The 22632-nt window shown below is 42.7% G+C and overlaps 1 protein-coding gene across 2 annotated transcripts in view; it reads left to right on the top strand.

The window, feature by feature from the left end:
• Positions 1-9060: 9060 nt before the first annotated feature.
• Positions 9061-22632, top strand: part of LOC137872318 (glutamate receptor ionotropic, kainate 2-like) — a 54301-nt gene continuing 40729 nt past the window's right edge. For both annotated transcript variants that reach the window (XM_068710512.1, XM_068710513.1), the window contains exon 1: positions 9061-9634. In XM_068710512.1, coding sequence (XP_068566613.1) covers positions 9511-9634 — 124 coding nt within the window. In that variant the 5' untranslated portion in view covers positions 9061-9510. The remainder of the gene's footprint in view (positions 9635-22632) is intronic.

The raw sequence follows: 22632 nt of genomic DNA on the forward strand, positions 1-22632 counted from the left end.
AAAAAAGCCCTGACTCCAAACACTGCGATGGATAAGAAGAGACTACGTTCACATTTTGATTACTTGAATTTTTGTCCGATTTCTCTTTCATGTTATATCTTCTTTCTTATTTTGTCAGGTGGAGGAAGTACATGTATAATAGGCCTTTTTTTACAGCAGACATTTTGACTTTTGACTTGTAGGAAAAGTAAAGATGAATCAATGATGGATCTGTTCTATACCAGGACCCTATGGAGCTCAGCCATAGTTCATTCCATTATTTAAGCTTCTGCTTTTACCATTCCAAAACGTTTTGTGGAAAAAGGCCCATATTATGTGCTTTATCAGTCTATTCTCTTTCTTTCTAGTGATTATGAAATCATTATCTTGTATTGTAAGAAATCAACAGTAAAAAGCAATAAAACTGCTAATCAACAGCAAATCCTTTTTGTCATTAAGTTTTATTTATCAACTCTGCCCGTGTTTTTAGGAATTTATTAGAAAGTTATGATTTGGTGTGTTTAGAACAGATGGTGGGAGCAGTTATGATATACAGACAGCAGGAGGTGCTGGATAGCAGTTCATCACTAATGTTAGATGTAAGAAAAACATGCAGTATGGCAGTGAAACTGTATTTCCTATCAACACACCCGTGCACTAACAGCCACAGTTATGACTCTAAATACTTTAAATGAGTGGAGAAAACGTGTGTACTTTGGATGTTTCGTTAATACTTGCACTGCATCGATATTTGTACCCTTTAGTGGAATTCCGCTTGAAGTATGCTTGTCTGTCCTCCAGTAAGACCATGTTTCAGTAGGGAAAAGAAAAGACACAGAAGAGGAGGGAAGGAGTCAACTGAATCTGGGGGAATTTCCCTCTTCACTTTTTTTTTTTTAGGAGAAGTAAAATTAAATCTGAACTGTACAGAAGTACAACCAAAGTGTTGAAGTTCAGCACATTATTTTGTTCCATTAATCTACCAATATTCCATGGCTGTGAAGGCCTATTTATAGACCAGGGGATGATTAAGTGAAGTACTGTGCCACACAGGGAACCAAGCTCATGTTCTCTTCCCATTCTCTCTCTTACTCATTCTCTACCTACTTCTCTTTCTTTCCCTCCCTCTGCAACTTTATCTTCTTTCTCACTATCTTCTCTCTCTTCCTCTCAGTCCTCCTCTCCTTTCATGAGCATTTACAGTTTATTATACACCAACCTCATTTCACATAGTTTAGTTGCTATGCAGTGAAATCATGTTAGACTCAAGGGGGTACGGATAAGTCCTTCAATTCCATTTTTTTTCCGATTTAAGCATTTGACAAAAAGGGTTAATAGAAGTGTTAATTGTTATAAGGCGACACAAGGAAGAGTGACAGCCTTAACAAGAGAGGGTAAAGCCCCATCCGGCATACATTAATCGTTAAGTCAAGCTGGAACAAGACTGAATGGTGTCCATTGGAAATGCAGGAGGAAAATATGCACAGAGAGATGCTTCTTATACCTGCTATTGCAAGGTGTCCTTGAGTGGAAGTAGAGCGCTGCACGGGAAGAAGGGTTAAGCTCATTTTCATGTGTACAGTCGTGATTAATAGGGGAGAGTGAAGGGTGAGAGGAGAAGAGAGGAGAGGAGAGGACTGACCTCGCCAAGCTCAAGACCGGCCTCATTTTATCACCTCCAGAACAGTGAGGGCATAAATGAGATCAAACCCTTCTTTGTGTTTCCACACTGACGCTGGTCTCCATCCAGATTTCTCCCTGGGTTTTACAGAGGCTTAGGTGGCAACATTTTACTGCAGGGTGGATTTTGTACAGGGCTTACTGTAGATGCTGAGGACCTTTGTAACAAGTGTTTGTCTATTAAAACCACTCCAAGGATTTGTGCATGGCAGAGAAACGACTGAAAGTAATTCAGAAGACTTGAGACTTGAATACGTTAAAATTACCATTTTGTCAGCCAGAAAAAGCAGGTGTCTGCATATAATTGTAAGTGGGATGTTTAGAATTCCATACATGGAGTTTATGAAGCTATCTATCTCTTACGCGATGAATTTGATTGTTTTTTTTATGAGCAAAAGAACATTTGGCGTTTAAAGTATCTAAATATATTGTGACTAAACACATCGCACATGTCCTTAATCTCCTACATTTCTTTACAACCACCAAACAGCCATTGCCTGACAGATTTGTCACACAATTAAGCATTTCAGTGTGTCTGTCCAATACATTTTTGTCCCACTGATGTCTTGGCAGCTCATGAAAACACTTGAGCTGTGGAAAGCACAGTCCATGTACCTTTTCAGTTATTTTTGATAAATCCCTAACCAGGCAGTTTGCTAATTCTCAAATTCATCCGTCAAATGCCATTTAATATAAAGACACAAATGTATCACATTTATATGTATAAATTTGATTCACGCTGAATAATTTGTAAATGAATAGCTCCATAACCTCCTTCTCTACAGTCTGTGGGTAGTGGAACAGCAACTTTAAATCCCTCTTGCCAAACAAATATGAGCCTGAAAAGCTATTAGAGCATGACTCCTGAGAGATGAACAAGACAAAAGCATTATGCCTGTACCTTTCCGGAAGGTGAGAACAATACCAGGCTATTTTCACTCTGACAAGACGTATTAGTCGTGCCAGCTTTTGTCTGCCGGCAACTCCTGCGTGATCGCTGTCTGGGACATTTTGTTTCCAGTCACAGTAGCTGATCCCTTGATTGAAAACATTGAATGCTGAGAGGGTGTTATCCCTGTTTGGAGTTTCTGATCCTGGATGTTTGAGGCGACTGCTGGGCCCTTTCATCCCCCTGCTGCAACAGTTGATCCCTGGATCTTTGTGGAAACAGAGTGGATTGCATTACTGAGATGGAGGTTAGGGATGTGCGCCTGCTGTAACTCATCCCCGACAAGACCTTTTCATGTGTCAACACAGTTTTATATAACATGTTGATCTGCTATTGTGTACATTTACAGGTTGTTTCCATGTCTCTTTTGTCAGTGCTCTGTGAAATGGTTAGTATTAGATCAAACCCTAATTAGTTTCTAATAGGCACCAAGAGAGCCCATTAACGAAGCCCCAGATGTATGAAAATCAACCGTGCGTGTCCGCTCTTTGTTTACACTTCCATGTCTGTCTTGGAAAGGCCCTCTTCTTACTCTTGTTCATGGACACCAAATATGGAGATGTCTTTGCAGAAAGAAAACTTTATAGGAGACTTTCCTGTATCAGAATGTTAAGTCTTGTGATTCTCTCTTATTCTCCATTCTGTCTCTGCAGGCAAACCCTTGGCAGCTAAAAGTCCAATGGGAAAAGTCACTTTTTGCAAGCATTGCCAAGATTTCTATTTGATGGCCAAAATATGTAGGCAGACAGATGCATCTGTCCACATTCTGTCTATTCCTCTCTTCCAAACGTTCTCTCTGGGGTATCTATCAGTCTCTCTCTCTCTCTCTCTCTCTCTCTCTCTCTCTCTCTCTCTCTCTCTTATACACACACACACACATTGGGCCGTTTCCTCATCGTTCACACTGAGAAATGCCCTGTAAGGACGTCCTTATCCTGCAAACCAGACTCTGCTGGATGCCTTGTAATAACAACTCCAGCCGTCCACCATCCAATCAGCCTAGTTTCGTTGCTGTTTGTGTGTGCGTTGTTGTTGTTGTGGGTCTGTGTCTGTGAATACGTATGATTTCTTTCCTAAGATAAACCGCAAAGAACAGAAAGCATTCATTTTCCTGACAAGAACAAAGACATAAACAACAAAAAAGGGGGACATTTCTTTATTTGGACTTATTTATGTTGTTATATGTTTAGGGGTTATTTTTTGGAAAATCTCAGCATCTTATAGTTCTCTTATAAATAATGCTGTTGACAGTGTCATGACTATTCTGAACACCATAGGTAGAATGGGCAAGAAAAAAACATTTTAATAATGAGTGCTTGGAACATGACAGGACAGACAGAAGTGGAATATGCTGCTGGAGAAGTTTAAGAAGTTCATATCGACATTCTGACTTTTTTACACCAAGCTTTGCAATCCAGCGTGAATTGCTGTGAACCCAAACTGACTTTTCAGCCCCGCCCCTCAAGCCTATGTGTTTTATACTCACAATGTAGGGTTTTGAGTATTCCATAGTGGCAAATAAGTATGTTTCAATAAAGGCAGCCAGGGTCATCATTTGTAAATGTAGTCTGTTGGCTTTTATTTTGAACTTTTGTACAAACGTATAAGGGTCTTTTAAGCCTATGAAGCATAATCTTTTATTTGTAGCCTTTTTTCGTCCTTGTCTGAAATTGTGACGCTATCTTTAACTCAAACTAATTAAAAACTATGGATCCAGAGAGTGAAGTAGATATCATTTAAGATATATGGTTTATGTAAAATCGGAACAGGAGCCAATTTGAAGGCCCCACAAACGGTCTTTGCACCCTCACCTGTGTGGCTAATAACAGTGACGATGGCTCAGTTCCATCGTGTCTCAGTAAGCCATGGCAGTGCACAATACCTGTAAATCTAAATGGAATGCAGTTGTTTTTTTATCGTAGAGATTACACCATGCTTATCGTGTTGCGAAATGTCAAAACGTTTGAAAAACCTACATATCTTTACAGATATTGTAAAAAATTGTCAAATCAGCCACCAGTACGGATTTGAATCATCAGGAGACACTGCATTGCAGATGTACTGGACTACACCACAACAAACAAAGAACAACTCATGGAAGCAATGTCACACATGTATTTAAAATACCTCTATTCTTCCGAAATTACTGGTGTTACGATAATCAAAATTGTTCGTAAACCCTTCCTCACAACTGGCCCGCCTACAAGTAACCTGATTGGACAGGTTCAGGTTCGAATCAGCCAATCTGTGAACAGCGTTTATCTTCCGGTTGAATCGTTTCAAAACAATCAATTAGGCACCGCACTCTGGAGCTAACGTCAATACGATGATCCTGGGTAAGCAAGTTATGCTTTACCAACTGTGACGACCGGTCCGTTCTTGTTTTGATAGGAACGGTAGCCCTGATCAGGACGTCACAATACGCAGGCAACCAAATTGCGGAGGTATTTCTGTTTGCATATGTTTGGTAAAGCTTCATACTTTTGCAGAGGAAAGACAGTTTTCCCTAGTTTAAAATAAAAAAAAAAGTTAAGGCCGTGTTGTGTTTTCTGTTGGCAGTTAGAGACAGAACTGTATGTCATATTGGCACATTGCACGAATTTCAACTAAGTGGGACGTATTAACTGCTGTAGTACTGCAGCATGGTAATGTAGTCACTGCAGTAATGTACTCGGGACTCTGGTACCACACAAGTTAAGTGACACAGGTGTTTTGGTCGCAATCATGATGCTACGATCATAGAGCTGGTTATATTACGTTACCATCATGCTGCTGACTTTACTGTATTTCAATGACATCTTTTTGAAAGTGTAACCATGGTAGACAGAAGTTGCAGATGGCTGTCAACAGTGTGCAGCACCAGAAGAAAGTCTGCCTGACTGCAATTGCTGGGGGGGGGGGGGGGGGGGGGGGGTTTGCGGGCATCCGTCAGCACTAACTGGAAGTGACAGTTTGCAGAGAGGTCCTAATTACTGTCTCACTTGACTAATTGTCGTCTCTGAAGAATGTATTCCCACTGAGGTCCCTGGGATCTCACTGACAGCACTTCTCAAGACATATAGGCCAGTGCTGACTTCGGCATGCTGTTTTGTTCAAAGGCATTTGCTGAAGCAAAGCCACATGCCGGAAATGTAAATATGTCGAACTCAAATCTGCCACGATTTCAGGCTCGAGTGGGCCACGCATGGTGTGATGCATTTTCAAGGATGAACGCTGTTCTATAGTAGCAAGAAAAGGAGCAGGTTTAAAGGTTTTGTATGTGGGAGTGCAAAAGGAGTAGCCTAAGTGTGTGTGTGTGTGTGTGTGTGTGTGTGTGTGTGTGTGTGTGTGTGTGTGTGTGTGTGTGTGTGTGTGTTTTTGTAGGGTCCTTCTTCAACTTGCCAAAGTGTTAAGACATCCTCAGCCACAGTTGTCCTGACACAATGGGCTGATGAAGTGTGACCATTGTTGGTTTTCTGGAGCCAACCGTGTTAGAATAAACTTGTAGCATTTAGAATAATGCAGTAGTGATGAGCCTTTAGCAGGGCCGACTGAATTGAATGAATGTCTTCTCTTTCAGGGTCTTACCATTCAAAGTGCATCAGCTTCTCGTTTCCATGGTTTCCCTCCCCGTGCCAATGCTATCTTTCCACCAGTCTGCCTGGGCGAGAGAGAGAGAGAGAGAGAGAGAGAGAGAGAGAGAGAGAGAGAGAGAATGACAGAAGGCTTTTAGCAGTGGTTATCTCTCCTTTGCATAAAGTCCCCTTTGCATTACTCAGTGCATGAATGGCGTCTGAATAAACACACCAGCCAGCTCATGTGGAAACCTCCCTGGGTTACAAGCAAGTGGGTGTGTACAAAGTAATCTAATTTGTGGTCTCCTTTAAAGAACGACACGGTTTGATCTGAGATGAAAAAAAAAAAAGGAGTACATCTCCCAAATGGTATTTTCCTATTAGTCACAACGAGCTAAAGGAGCAGGAGTCATTTTAACATCATAATGAGGCAATTTGCTGTTCCTTTCACCTCCTCTTTTCCAACTGGTTTACAGACACAGTTATGTTATGCTGACTGGCTTATTGGGGAGGAAAAAGTGTGTTAAACTAAACTACAAACGGAAAATGAACTAAGGAGATTTAAAGGGGAGCGTTCTGTCGTCCTTAAAAACCCTCTATGCTGATGCATAGACTGTTTTGATTAATATTAAAAAATGAAGTCAGAATTAGTTGTGGCAGCCTTCATTCTATTCTGCAAATGAAATGTTGGGTGCATTGACTGTAGGGGCACCTGAGGGCATTACTTGGTGCAATACCTCAGGATTTGGCCAGAGGGCGCTGTGACTTTAAGACGAAACCAATGTGCCTGTCTGTTGTCTTCTCCCTGAGCTCAATGAGCATTCCTTTCATGCTGTGTGAAGCTCTGCTGACTTCTACGGAAACCCTGATTTTCTTCCATAATTATGCTAATAGTCCAGATGGTGGCATGATGAGTGTCATTCTCTTTGATATTCTCACGCTGCAGATTGCTGGTGTGCAGACCCACGCAAACTGACACGCGTTCAAAGTCAGCGTTCACACCACCTACTTGATCCCATGTAATTACTTTGTGTTTCCTTTAGCAGATACGAGCACCCTCTTCACTATTAAATGCATTCGCTTCTATTTGTGAATTGGCATTTGACAGATGTGGTAACGCATTATGGAGTAGCACTCTAATAAAAGAGAGGTTGTAAGTATCCTTTGCCTATCCACACATTTACTTTTAATATCACTATTCTGCAGTCTAATAAATATACAACGCATGTTAGCAGCAATTTGATACTTTTAGAATATCTTTGTGACATCTGAAGAAATAAAGGTGCCATGAAGTATGTCAAGATCACCCGGAGGATCTATTTGAACAAGGCCATACAGGAATGATGAAGTAATTACATGTTTGAGTATAGTTATACGCCACACACACACACACACACACACACACACACACACACACATATAGGCAGGCACAGACCAGCCATTCACACTTCAGTGACACAATGACTGTGTTCATCCAGGCTTTGGACTCTGGTGGCGTCGATCAAAGACCTCCTTTCACAGCTCCGTTGGGATTAAATAGCTCTCCACTCCTCTTGGGGCGGGGCGCCCCACTGTACCCAAAGCTCCAGCTGATGCAGTGGCCCATAAAGAGCTGCTCATTGGGCTGATAAGGTGCATGTAGTGTTAAATCAATAGCATGTAGACCCACACAAGAGCCGCAGATGTCCATATTCTTGGTGCATTGCATCCTATATAGGATACAGCCTCGTTTGAACTCGCTAATCGGATAGAAACACGATAGGCCTGTTACCATCTCGAGAGTATGGCGGTCCCTGTGAAATTTAGCGTCGTATGCCACGTGCACCTTCACGTCGGAGGAGGGCTCTCACTCGAGAAGTGTCTGTTGCTGGAAGGCTTTTAAGTCTAAAGTGGAGCTATTTGCATATAGGTTAAATATTCGCCCCTTTCAGCAGCTTCTGTCGGATTTGCATGTTCTGCCATTTTTGATCTCCGCACATTTCTGGAAAGATTGTGGAAATTGTTGAAAGGTTTCGAAAGGGAAGTTGTGAATCACCCAAAGTGGGCCTGTCACTCGGATGCACGGGAGGAAATAAAAAGCGGTGCAATGTCCCGCAGACATGAGGTTGTATCGCTAGTGTGCAGAAGTTGGCCGGGTGTTGTGTGCAGGACAGTGCGTGAGCATATAGTTATTTCTGTATGTGCCTGTACAAGAACGTGCCTCTAGAATTAGCCAAAGATGAAAGATTCTCCAGTGGGAACATGGACTAAATCATGACTGACTGTTTGAACCCTGACAAAGTCAAAGATTCCTATTTCTGTCAGATTCTCATTGCTTTCTGTGGCCGATATACAGGTGTGCTGTGTCTCTGCCCATGGTGCTGAATAGCGATCTTACACTAAAGCGAAACATATTAAAAAAAATATTATATATATATATATATATATATATATACATTGTAAAATATAGGTTGCTGTTTCCCCTTACCACGAGCAACTTCATTACAAGTTGACCACACTTTATTTTCATCATCATATAGATTTACCCATCAAAGATGCTTTGCTTTTGTAAATGGATCCATATGTGGTGGTAATCGGAAGGCTTGCACATTATGGGGGCTACGGGTTCACGCTGAAGTTACTGCTGTGTGCATCTGAACGATTGCATCGTTACTGACACGTCTCAAAATGCATGGGAGCTTGACGGGAAGTTTTGGGGCTAACAGAGAAACTGGGATAAAGTTCCCCGCTTCTCCTTCCCTCCATCCACCTCCCTCTCCCTACATCCCCTCCCTCCCTCTTTTCCATTTCTTTCTATCTGTATATTCATCTCCCTTCTCTCTCCCTTCTCTCTCCCTCACTCGCCCCCTCTCTCTCCCTCTCTCTCTCTCTCTCTCTCTCTTGGTGCGCGTTCACAACACTAACCTTGGCTCGACGTCAGAGCCTGTGCAGCAGTGCAGTATAATGGGAGCGCAAGCAACCCAGAGCGCCTCATAGGGGGCTGTGTATCGCTGCTGTATCCTATGCGTGGTGCTCTGTAGCCCCTCTCCAACCCTCTCCAGTACCTTACCTACAGCCCATGCTTGGGCTCCCCCCTCCCCACTGGATCCGTACCCCTCGACATGGATGTCCCGCCGTCCCTCGACCCGAAGGATTGTTGCTTCTTGGCGCAGTGAAGGAGAAGGAGAAGGGGAAGGAATCATGCCGGGACTGCTAATGGATTTAGGGAAAGCGCGAGTGACCATGCCGTGATCTTGCGCATCCAGGGCCGCCGTCACCCTGCCTTGCCCAACGAGCGTAAAATAATTACGGGGGAATCAAACCCGCGCACCGGGGGGATTAAACCACTGTGCATTTTTTAAAAACAACATGAAGATTACCTCCCATCATCTGATGATAAGCAGTCTCGTTTTCAGGTCCAACCTCAGGCTGATCCCGCTTCTGCTGCTGTTTCTTGGTCACTCTCGCGGGATGCCACACGTTTTAAGATTTGGTAAGAATCTGTTTGTTTATAATACGGTATCATCTGTAACGATGTCTGGCCGCACGCTGCCTGGATTGTCGACAGCGAATGCATGAATTCACGGACCGCAATAAGCAGATGTATCGAGACATTTCGTCCCACTCTTGCCTTGTTTTAGTTGGCAAAACAATTTGACCAGCACTCTAAAGATTCACGTTCGTTGATGAATAGTTGACAGTTGTTTCATTATAATCTCATAATGTTTTGTAACGATATTTTGAAGGCATTTTACACCGTCAATGATATAGTGAAAGATGTTACAGTAACTTTGAACGAAAATCCACTGTAGCTAACCCGTAAAAGAAGGAGCACACATATGCAACAGTTCACGGACAGAAGAAGGGTATCTCTACCAGACTCGTTGCTCACGGAGTCTTGTATCTTCACGGCCTTTTAAACTGCTGACACCCCCAACATGTCCTCTGCAGTAAATGTATACATGTAAACATTACACCCGGAGTGCAGATCAATCGCTCTGATCTGTCACAAGAGCCAATCGATATGCCGGGCAGTGGGCTACTTTTCATCCTTAATCCCACTCAACTGCTATCCAACGGGAATCCCTGCGATTTGGCTTATTTATACCAGTATTGGCAACGATCAAACAGTCCCAGTTCTCAGTGTTGATTGGCTGAGGCACGTTGGGAGCCAAATGTACCAAAAGTGAAATGCACCTACAGAAAATAATACCTCATACTGAGACTATGTGTAGTTCATTAGCCTAAACGTTGATTAGTCACTTCTCTTTAAGAACGCGCCTGGTGGCAGAATGATAATTAAGGATGAGGATTAAAGTAGTTCTTCAACAGTTACCACTACATTGCATTGTTGCTGATTCACAACCTCAAACTGCTGCTATTAACATCTGTGTTCCCACCAAATCACGGCCTCCTGAGGTTTCGCATGTTGCTTAATTAGATCCGTCTCAGGATGGTTGTGTTTTCGCTTTTTTTTTGTCGAGAGCATCTTGGAGTGACAGGGGAGCTCCCCCACCCCCCACACACCCCCACCCCTTCCCCTCCCTGACAACGGATGTCATCAAGTGTTGACAACACATCCTTACAATCCCCAATTCCCCCGAGGGTCCTGTTTAAGAGTCAGGCTGCGTCCGCAAAAGCCGCCGCTATGGTAACGGGATGTGCTTGTCTTCCCTACTGCATCCTGCATCCCGATGAGCGGTTTTCCCGTCTCACACGTTGTCTGACAGTCGCCGGGCGTCTATTCGGTGATCCTTGGGAGACAACAAAAGTCCCTGCATGGTAGCATTTGACACAAAACTTTCCATGCCGGCAAACAAGGAGTAGATTCCTGGGAGAACCGATGTCGGGGAAAAAAATGATACGATATTTGTTACACCTCGGGGGGGAATTTGGGTAATTGATATCACGGTAATTTGATAAAGTCAAACAGTATCAGATTAGATTCGGACTCATTAGTTGACTGTACGTCGCCATGCCAAATACATTGCATGCTGAAACCCTGCAAGGCATCCGGCATCAGGGAAAATAATCATGCGAGATAAGAGGCGATCCATGTCACCTCATGCCTGATTTTGCCTGTGCTCTGGGGGCAGGAGCGGCTGAAACGAGGCTAAACATAGGCGGGTCTCTGTCCGTGGTCCTGCTAGTGCGACCAAACAAGCCACTGAACCGCCTGTTCAGGACCACGGACAGCGAACCCGGCAGCGCGGCCTGCTGCCGGTTGCTGACCAAAAAGCCCACTTCTTCTGCTTTTAAATCGAGTATGATGTGTCGCTGGGTTTTTAAACAGCGTGTTCTCTGTCAGTCACGTAGCAGCCACGTCTCATCTATCTGTTGTAAGACGGCTCAGTTCCGTGTCGTGTAATTAATTCTCTTTAGAAAAGATGATATGCGTATCTGTCTTGAGTTTCCAAAAGACAAAGATAAAGATAGACTCGTGTCTGCTTGATTTTTATTAAAAAAAAGAAGAAAATGTAAGTGTGTGTGATGTGTGAGAGAGAGAGAGGAGAAATACAAAAATAACTTGAGAGTCAATGGAGCCCATTGGTCCTTTTTGCGTGCATCTCCTGTCCTGCAGGATGTGCTTGCTCAGCAGATAATCCCAGCTGCTTGCAAGAGGCTGACTAAACGAGGGGGTCAGCTCCCCCAGGTCTGTCTGTTCCTGCCCCAAGTTCCATTCTGCCCAGACAGGCGCTTCACATTGTACAACCACTGTTCTCCTGTCAGGCGGAGACCTTTACACATGCACACACACACACACACACACACACACACAGTAACACCAAAACATAGTCAGCCCTTTGTATTCACAGCATCGGCCTCGCCGTGTAGAGCGACAAGTGTCAGAGAAAGATACAAAAAAAAAAAAAAAAAGTGTTCTGGCCACTAGCTGCAGGCAAACGTGCCGAGCTAATTTTCCACACAGAAATTAATTATTGTGTCGAAAGTTCCTCATTTATAAATCTTAAAGGTAATTAATTGACTTTGATTCTGAAACGGGGCCCGGTGCAGCCATACGCGACGTAATAAGATACGTTGGAGATAAGATTCTCTTTTTATAATAATTTTACACTCGCCTTTTTGGGAGCACCGAAAGAGACTTTGTAGTTACTGATGCTGCGAAGGCTCTCCCAGAACAAGATCTCTTTTCTTTTTTTCTTTTTTTTTTTTATCACATTGCCACTTCGGTATTCTCTCCACATGCATTCGTACAATGTAGGCTAAAGCAAAAGCTGTAAAATGTCCACTTCAAACGTAAAATGTAACAGCTTAGTTGCGTGGCACGAACGGCTGAACTTATTTGCAAGCTGAGCTACGGTTGGCTAACATCATTTTGCCCTTCAGTTACAGTTCACTAAGGTGGAGATGCAGGGCTACATTATATTCTTCAGCTTTATGCGTCAGCTAGCTGGTATAGGCGGGAATAAAAGAAGCTCATTTTGCACTCTTCCATGGAAATGGCGCTTAGCCGTCTCCCCTTTACAAATGCTCAGTCACTCGAGCGATGAGTCATCACATCTGCCATTCCACCAGTGCTAATTGAGCTTTACTAACATGTGTCTAATTCATACAACAGTCCCAGGAAGAACTTCAACGGAGGGAAAATGAAATGAATTTTGATGACCATAGTTGTTCTGCGGCTGTGAGACATTATCGCCGCCATCTTCAGACCGCTCTGGCAGGAGCGTGTCCATTAGCTGCAGCTGAAAGTATTGTTGACTCTGAAATGCTCATTTTGTTTGTTTATTTCCTCGTTACATGTTTGTATTTTCCCCAATACAGACGCGTGTGGGAATATTTATGACTAAACACGACATTGTTTTTAATTTTGGAAAGATAATCAAGGCATTTTCTTCAGTCCTCTGGCAAATGACAGCTTTATCCAACTACTTCCACAACGCGGTGCCAGGATGAAGGCCTTTTATTGCATTTCTAATATTGAACACTCTTCTCACTCCATCAGCTGTGTTCATGGAGGCAAAATTACAAGGTTGACAAAAACAAGCAAGGGCAGAGGGAACAAATTCAAGGAGAGTTCGTCGCTAATTGACTTTCGCTTTCCGCCAGCCTGAATTATCAGCCTGGAGTTTAGTTTGGGATTGCAGGAATTAAGGATAACACCCTGTGCCCTGGCCCAGTGCCAGCGCGTTCACAGCAAACACATTTAAATAGGCACAAAGCTGCTTAAAATATTCATGTGTCACTTGGCCGCGCTGTAGCTTATAGAAATATGAAACCTTCTCCTCTCTACTGGCAAATGATTTCCACGGTTTAAAAATACCCACTGTGGGTTCCAAGAACAAAAAAAGGAGATCTGTCTTACATTATCATGCGGCACCACACATGGGCTTGAAGCAGAGAACTATCTAGATGGATTTCTTAAACATGTTTACATTCCTGAGACTTTGAAGGTCTTGCTGTCATGCCTCAGCTACAAAAAAAGGCTCGATGGTGATTAAATCTTGGTACAGATGTCTTGGCATTTTGAAATGGAAAATATCTGTGAGGTATGAAATTAGTTTTCTTCTTTTGCTTAGTGTTTACTCTTTTTTTTTTTTTTTTTTTTTTTTTTTTTTAGATTTACCAGCTTCATTGGAAAAGATTACTCGCTTCAGAGAGGAGGCTTTAGATGATTGACCGTGTTTGCAGGGTAACACGTTCTAGCATAACTGCCTCCTATGACATATTGTCTATTTTTAAAAATCAAATCTGCGTCCTGTATTCTTCTACTGCCTTGTGGAAGGCTCCTCTACTGCATTGGCTTTCATTATTCACAGCCTATCACTCCCTGTCATTGCCACTCAGGCATTTTCCCTGCGTATCAGAAGGGTTAGGGATTATATGTGCGATTGTTCTGTGAAACTGTCCCTTGAGAAGAGCCCTGCAGCGTGCCTTGCTGCCTGGTCGTCTGGCTCAGGGCTGACTGAAGGTCAAAGCTGGAAATGCTCACAAGGAATCTTTATTTTTTTGTTTTAAAGAAAAGAAGAAAAAAGAAGTTTTAACACATGTGGCGCTGTCCTTCTCACAATCCCACCAAGGGAGATGGAAGAAAATCTAAAGTCAATGAGAGGTGTAAGAAAAACAATGGTGTTTTTTTTTTCGAGAAGGAAAAACAGTGAGAGAGGGAGTCTGTGTAAAGTGAGAGCGAGTAGAAAAACAGTGAGTGTTGAGGCCAGCAGATACAAAGTAAAGATAGATTAGTTTGCCTCTGAGCAGTCCACTCTCAGCCCACTCTCAGTCGTGGTCTTTTATTACTGTTTTCTGATGGCTTCGGTGAGGAGACACAGAAAGGACAGTAGAGTGTGTTGTGGAAATATAGTGGGAGGCCAGGAGTCATGCACTGCGGCTCTGAATAAATGTCAGCGGTATAGTATTAGCAAGGCGGGACTATAAGCATGAAATAGCTTTTACAGGACAGAAAAACGGTAAAAAAAAAAAAACACATTGGTAACACAAATATCCTCGCAGGTAGTTTCTTGGGGAACTAAACCCAAAATATCTTTTTTTATTATGATGTCATGCATTTTTCCTATATTGCCTCATTACATAGGTGGCTGTCATTACATCGTGGGAATCAATAAAAATCAAATGCGTTTGTATTGCTAAGAGGAATCGTGAAAAACTACGAAAGAAACTGGCAGCATAGCAGGTATTGTGCCATGGTTTGCCTCCTCCTGTGTGGGTCTATCACAGGTCACCATCTGTGAGAAGAGCAAACCGCGTAAACTAAAAACTACGTGTGCTTTGAGACGGATGTGGTTTGGATCAATAATGCATGTTTACTGTGAATTAATGACGACTTTAAACGGAAACAAGAAGCTGCAGGGATTTTCTGGCAGCCAGTGTGGTTTTTTTTGATGAAGACAATATCACATTTCTAACACAGATCCGACACGTTCCAAACGCAGTTGGAATATTTCATTTAGTCTCTGTGTGGTATACGTCCTGAAGCGGCTGCACTTTAAATGATATAGTACTTCCGCTCGCCGCAATGTTGTTCCATGCTCTGCGTCATGTGTGGGAGTACCATGAGACTTTCACCTTCATATAGGAGCCGAGCTGTTGTAATTAACTACTATCTGTTTGCGTAATGGAGGAAAACACACTAGGCTTGTCAATGGTTTATCATGGATGCTGGTGATAGTGATCATTGGGAGACGGATTCAGTGTTTGCCGTGTATTTGCTCTAATTATTAATATATGGTCATTTGTTGAACGCGTTTGTTGCTATAGCGCTAAGAGGCAAATATCTATAATTTCATCCATGCCACGATATATATATATATATATATATATATATATATATATATATATTTAAAACTGTGTCTTAATGTGTCCCGTGAACAGGAGCGATTTCATGTGAATTCCAAGCACGCAGTAGAAATAGTTGGAGGCACATACGGCGTAAGTGAAAAGCGCCGACGTCCAAACTACAAGAAGTCGATCGATTGCAGAAAGCCCTCCTGTGTCGGCTGTGACGCGAGGCACCGATCAGGTTAGGATGTAGTGATTCACCTTCATCTCCAGCCGGCTGGATAAAGGAGTAAGAGGAGGAGGGTTTAGCGACTGACTGACTGAAAGAAAGAAAGAAAGAAAGCAGAATACGGACTCCCATCGACAGCGCAGCCGGTCGGACGTTATGAGCGCTTCTCTGTGTGAACCAAGGACACGGGGGGAAATGGGCTCTGTGGGAGGACGTATTGAAGCAGGCTTACCTAAAATCATGTTCTTTGAATCAGCATGACACTCTATTGTCCACGGCCCACCAGGGCTATGCAAAACGTCTCCTCCTGCTATGTGGAATTTCATTTTTTGCCTGTCCTTCCTTCCCTCTCGCTCAAAGGCGGTGTTTGTGTAGCGTTCTCTAAATCAGTCTTCCATTATTTATTTATTTTTTTTTTTGCTTTGAAGGTATTTGTGCCAGGAAAGGTGAGGGGAGAAATATGCGCAGGAGAAAGAAAGACTTTGTGTCAGCTTTAGCTAATAGAAACAGAGACGGAAAGAATTTGTGTCAGCTTTAGCTAATGGAAACAGACGTGAGCACAAAAGTCAGTGTCTGTAGTTGATGAATTAAAACTAATCTCATTTCGGTAAAGAAGCTGTAATGCTAAAATTGCAATTTTAAGCTGTTGTAGCTTTTTTTTTTTTTTTTTCTTCATGTTATTCGCCCACACTTGAAACAACGCACTTCCCCATCCATTTGATATGACCCTCCAATCCATTATCCACACGCCAAGCATTACAGCGGACTGAAACGCACTTGGATTAATTTCTCATTTTGTGTAATCTGTTTCAAGATTTTGAGTAGACATATTGAAGCAAGTTGACTCCATTTCCCTACCGATGAGCTATTCTCACACCCGGTCATTGCTTTATTGAACATGACAAAAGACAGTGAATTCTCTAGCCTGCAGGGTGTGAATACATGTGAGAAACTGTGAAATAAACAGACGACAGCAGATCACAACAAAGATTAGGACTCTTGATTCCCTCCCAATTTCACCTCTATTGTCTTCTTACATTCATCCTCAACAGATCGTTTCTTATTTTTTGGAGAAATAAAAAAAAAAAAAAAAAAATGAGCAAGCATATTTGAGGAGCTTCGGTAAAGCCTCTGGCTGTTTTCCTTTCCAAAGTCAGTGCACAGGTCTCTTTCATTTCCTTCTCTCTCTCTCTCTCTGCCGCTGTGCAATTGTCTCTGTGTGTTCGTAGAGCAGCAAGCAAGAAAAATCGACACACCTTTGCAGCGAAGAGTTGCATATTGACTTGTACCTGTAGCTCTGATTATCAGCTAGCTTGTGTACGGCAGCGTCTGAGGGGAGGCTGATGAACCCAAACCAGGAGCTGACATTTTCCTGCCCTGTGGCTGAAGGAGAGGAGGGGAAGGATGCAGGTGTCCGTTCAGGTCTAATGGGCCATCCATTCAGCCGTTTAATTGAGTGTCTTTTATCGGCCTCCTGTGACCTCTTTTATTCTCCATTTCTCCCTCTTCATTTCCTTCGCTCGTCTATTGTTTTCTTGCCCCGCCCCTCTTTCCTTTTCCCCCACTGCCTGTCTCTAAACCCTCCTCTCTTTGGTCGTGTGACAGTAGACTTTGCAATCTGCCTCTGTCATACAGCTTAATCTGACTTTAGACATCATGGCCATCACCTGGTATTTTCTAAACACATCTGACTGCCTGCGAGGAGGTGCACTTTCAGCATCAAATCAATATACAGAAAGAAAGAAAAGTCCATTTCCTCTTTCATTTTTCTCCTTTCTCCGTTTTTTTCCTCCTTTGTCCTCTGCTGTCCTTCTCTCCTTGCTGTTTTTGTCTCCCTTTGGCTCTCAGCTTGTCTCCTGGTCCTTCCCCTCTACTTTGTTCTCTCTCACTATCATCAAGCCTTGCTTCCTCTCTTCCCCTGGTCTCAGTGTCCTTGCGCACAAAGGCATGAATCCTCATATGACATACACATTCCAAACCTCTATTTCCTATTGTACCTTTTGAATTTCAAAGCAAAGAATACCTTTTCAGTCTCGTTGAACTTTTCCTGATCCTGGAGTAGAACACTGTGATGTGTAGCTCTTATGTCCAAGACTTTGTATACACAATACTCCTTTGTCTCTAGCTTAAAACCAACACTCATATTGTCTTTCCATATTCTATTCTTGACAGAAATGTCTTCTTATAAGACAATATAGATACCGTATGGATTTACTGCGCTGACGGATGCTTAAACGCACTGCAAGCTACGAGAAACGACTCTGTGTGATTATCATTTCATTTGTATATAGAACATCATTGCCCAATCTGTATATAGTTATATTTTACTTCATATATTTATAGCATATTATTTACCAGCTTCTGTCGCATTATCTATCTGAAAATAATATCCACCTTCTGCTCTAGTATCTCTAAATTATGAAGATTAAAAATTATTATGATCAGATTAGTAAAACCCTGCTCTGAGCTTTAACAAGCCGACTGCTGAATTAATTCTTGACCTTTTGGCTCTGATGGAGATAACGTCTGCCCTTCTGCACGAAAGAGTCTAATTTTACAGCCATTTTTGCACAAAATGACAATGGATATAGTGTAATACAGGGCCATTTTGATGAGCAGGAGAACAGTGAGAATTGGAACGAGAGCAGAGGAGGGAGCAAAGAGAACAATGGAGTCTTGTCTAATTTGCTGTGACCTAATTGCAACATTATATATTAAACTTCTTTTTAGTTCTATTCCAAGGTCGGCTGTGTGTGATACATGTTAAATGTATGTTAGAGATGTTGTAATATAAGTGTACCCCCCCCACCCCATCACACTCTTTTACTATAAGAGCTGTAGTTTCATGTCAGAAGTTTTTTTTGGCAAGTGTACTGAGAGACAGCTGGAAATCCCACTGCTTTACTTTTAGAGAGTTTGTTTTAAGACTCCAAGATTACTGGTAGTCAAGTTTGTCGTCTATATGTATTTTGGTGAGCGATACAGCTTGAGGGCTGCAGTACTCGGGGACGCTCGAGACACCTAGTCCATCCTGTGTCGTACTTCTCAGCTGCAGTGCCATAAATGAATGCTAACGCTTCATATCGCGACAGGGGAACGTGATGGCAAGCCAGCGACGCACACGCAGCGTTACATGGTAGCAATGTTCTCGAGGCTTTGACTCCTGCCTCTCTTAGCCTGCAGTGGATAATTAGCGTCTCTCACACGTGCTTAGGCTTGATTAAAACTCAGTTTACAGCGAGCGTTGCTGCGAGGTTGCCATCTGTCACCTGCCGAGGCCACCGTGAGACGTACTCTAGTCAGTGGGAGTGAGGAACGCGGCGCGTACGCGTGCGGTTGTTTGATAAAGGGCAGGAGGAAAAAAAAAAATGGCAGAGGAGGGTGAGGCATAAAGCATCGGGGAAAGCGTACTGTTAACTGCAACTGGTCCCACTCGCTCCCTATGGCCTGTTTATTAGAGCCGAATCACATATCTTCTGGAGTTGGCAGGGAAAAAAAAGCCCCTGACTGCAGTTTGGGGATTTGTGTTATTTACTTAAACTTCATAACCTTGTGACGGCAGTTTTGGGAATATTCATGTTTGTACTCGGAACTCGAAGGCTCGTAAAACCCCACAGTGTGTGGAAGTCACTGTATTCTTCAAAATACCTGTGCATCAATCAAACAATAGCATTTTTATTTCCCACTAAAACACAGCTACAATATACAGCACGTCATAACTGCATGGTGTATATTTGTTATGTTGATGACAAACCTTATTATTGAGTACATTTACATACAGCGAGCTATTGTTATGTACTAATAGGCATGTTTTCCTGTGATTTGTATGCGTCTTAATCCAATGGTAATGGCCCTGAATATTTGCATGTTATACCCTGGAATATTTGGGCAGGTGGGAATGGTGCATTCAAAAAGCAATCAACAAACTCTCAGCTTTGGTATCTGTCGGACAAAGTGGGGGAAAGATTTCCAAAGTGACCCGCAGAGACACAACATGAAGAAAACTGAAAACTCTTTGCTTGCTATTTCTATATTGCTGTGACTCCAGGCCTGGTAAATAATAGCTAGTAGCATTATGTGATTTGTACTGAGTGAGTTCTTGCCTGCATGCTTCACCTCCACAAGTAAGAAAGACACTTGGTCACCTCGGGCATTAGGGAATTATGAGTAGGCATATATATACTGTACTACAGACCACACAATTAATAAATAAATCGGAAAAATTGAAGTTGCAACCCTAAATAGCATCTGTTTGTTGTGCAAATTAAATTCTCGTTCTACATGCGGAGCCTCTCCTTGTGAAATGTGTTTGTACCGACACGACAAAACATACGCCGGCCTCTAAACTCAAATCGTGTTTGAAACTCAAATTGTGCAAACACATAGCTGTTACTGCAGGAGAGATGATATTAAATATTACAGCGAAACAGTTCATTTTAATATCACACATAGTAAACCAGTTGTGGCTTTTTAGATATTGAGAACAGGCTGTTATGTTCTGTATTGTGTGATGATGCCACAGATAGAATAGGAATAGAACGGTCCTTCTTTGGAGAGGCTTGGCTCATTTTCTGTAAGCGGTGTAGCGTTCCATTACATTACATTACATTATATTACATAACATTACAGTCATTTAACAGACGCTTTTATCCAAAGCGACTTACAATTCTGTATCTATCTACACGCCGTATCCATACAAGTGATTGAAAGGCGGCCCTGCTCTCCACTTGGCCACGGTCACCCCTGTAGCATTAACACATGGGTGAATTAGCATGCAAAACTAGCCAGCTGTCAACTAGTTAGCTTGCTAACTCTACCATGCTTTAATGCTACACTGGCTTCAAAAAAGTGAGCTAAACAAAGTTGTCACTCATCTGGCAACAGTAACGTTTCCTACACTGTGACAGGAGTGTGTGGGTGAAGCATTAAATTGTTAAATTTGGCTCATTTACACTGGCTCTACGCTTCGAAACATCGCTACTCCACTGCAAAGCCTTACCTCGGTGAGTCTACGAGATGCCCTCAGTCAATTAAGTTAAGACGGAAGTTAGTCCGCTACAACGGTCACAACGGCCATGGTAAAACCGACCGCTGCTCCGACCACCCTGTCATCCTGCTGCGTGGGTTAGAAAGGGGATGTCCGTTCTACTCCTATTCTATTTCTATGCTTTGACTCAAACTGCACTGCGATATTTCTTTAAGGAGCTCATCTAATCTCAAGAGCCGGCGCATATTTGTGTGTGTGTGTGTGTGTGTGTGTGTGTGTGTGTGTGAATGAGCATCTGTGTGTGTGTGTGTGTGTGTGTGTGTGCACTTTGTGCTTCTACATTTTCACAGGGGTAAGTATTTCTTTACAGTTGCATTCACAAGTTGAGAGCAGTGGAGAGGTTGGAAACTGCGAGCAGACAGAAGTCATTTGGGACTTCAGCAATTCAAGGCCTGTGAAAGTGTGCTCACAGTTTGGCACAATTAGTACCAAAAGGGGTCCCTGCTTGACAAATTAGCACACAAAATGTCAGCCGGTAGTTTAGCACATCAACAATGAGCCCTTGCAAATTAGCACATATTTTGAGGAGGGAGCTGGCACATTATTATGAATAGAGAGAGCCGGGCAAATTAGCACATCTGTTGCCAGCGCTCAGCATTAATACATGTTTCATGATCACTGGTTTCCTGCTTGGAGCTGGGTCAGGGACGAGGGTGGTGGCGCCCATTTCTAATCGAAGATTAAAATGACATTTTGGCAACGCTAGAGCTAATTTGTATTAGTGTAAATGAACTTAGGGTATCTCTGAATGCCGCAGGCGTGGGCATTCATTTCTCACATCGGTCATATTTTCTCCCAGACTCAGTTGTTTCTTGCCTGACATGTTTGCTTACACTCAATCTTAAGAGTGCGTGATTGTGTGCGCTCGCACCACTGTGTCGCAGTGTGTGAGTCAGCCCGAGGCTTAACGGAGCAGTGGCAGGTGACAAGTCCAGTCTAGTGTCAAGAGGCTTTAGGGTGACAAGAGTGATTCCATCCTGGAGGAAAAAAAAACCACACAACAAAGCCAAACAAGTCAGATTACAACAGCTAAACTAGTGTTCACTTAAGCTGCTTTCTTATGGTTTCATGTTTCAGTTTCCATAACTCCAGAGTGATTCATTAGGAAATGAATTGTTTGATGACTCACTGTGTTGGTTGTTTGTGTTTTTAACAGTTTTCTCTTGGGTTGTGGAAGTTTTTATACCTGGTGTTTTATGCTATATAACACCTGAGTTCCTATTCAGCAATACTAGTATTTCCCTCCATTGATTTTAGTCTTATAACGCTCATTTCATTTAAGCTGAAGTTTGGCTTCTAAACAAGTTTGCTGGACTCAAGCAAGATCTCTATCAAGTGTCAGCTTATAAAATGTACCTCTATTAACCGAGTTTAATGCTTTCCTTATCCTGCCCTTACAGCACCAAGGCTCTGTAGGATGTTATCTCTGAGACGAGGAGAGATGTAGCCGGTCAAATAATACACCATACATTATGTTTCACCTCCGCTACTAACAATACTGAAGAAGCGCGTACGTGTAGAGTATAACATGCAATAAAATGTCAGTCGTCAGCAAAAAAATAAATGTTTACGGATTTTTTTTTAATTTGTATTTCAATGATGTTGTAAACCGGGACTTAATTACCTTGAAATGATGGTTTTGTTTGTGTGATATCGCACCACAGAACATCCTGCACATGTTGATGCGTCCCTTGGCCCGGTCAGATTTCTGGGGATTTTCAGCGTGACAGAGAATTGGCCCTTGTGCAGCATAGGAAGGTCAGTCTACCGCAAGGGGATCTTCAGATTAATGGCCAGGGGCGGCGACTCTCTGCAGGCCTTCATGCATCATGTCCCATTCACCGCCAAACATGTCAGGGACCGCTCCCATCGGGAAATTCAGGGATATTTATGGATCTTTTCCATCACTTTTGCCTCTTGCCTATTGGCTCCAAGCGCCGGCTGAAAGACGGAAGGA

Source organism: Cebidichthys violaceus, unplaced genomic scaffold (assembly GCF_023349555.1).
Source record: "Cebidichthys violaceus isolate CVI_PGR_0920_01 unplaced genomic scaffold, fCebVio1.0.p SCAF_158, whole genome shotgun sequence".
NCBI lineage: Eukaryota > Metazoa > Chordata > Actinopteri > Perciformes > Stichaeidae > Cebidichthys > Cebidichthys violaceus.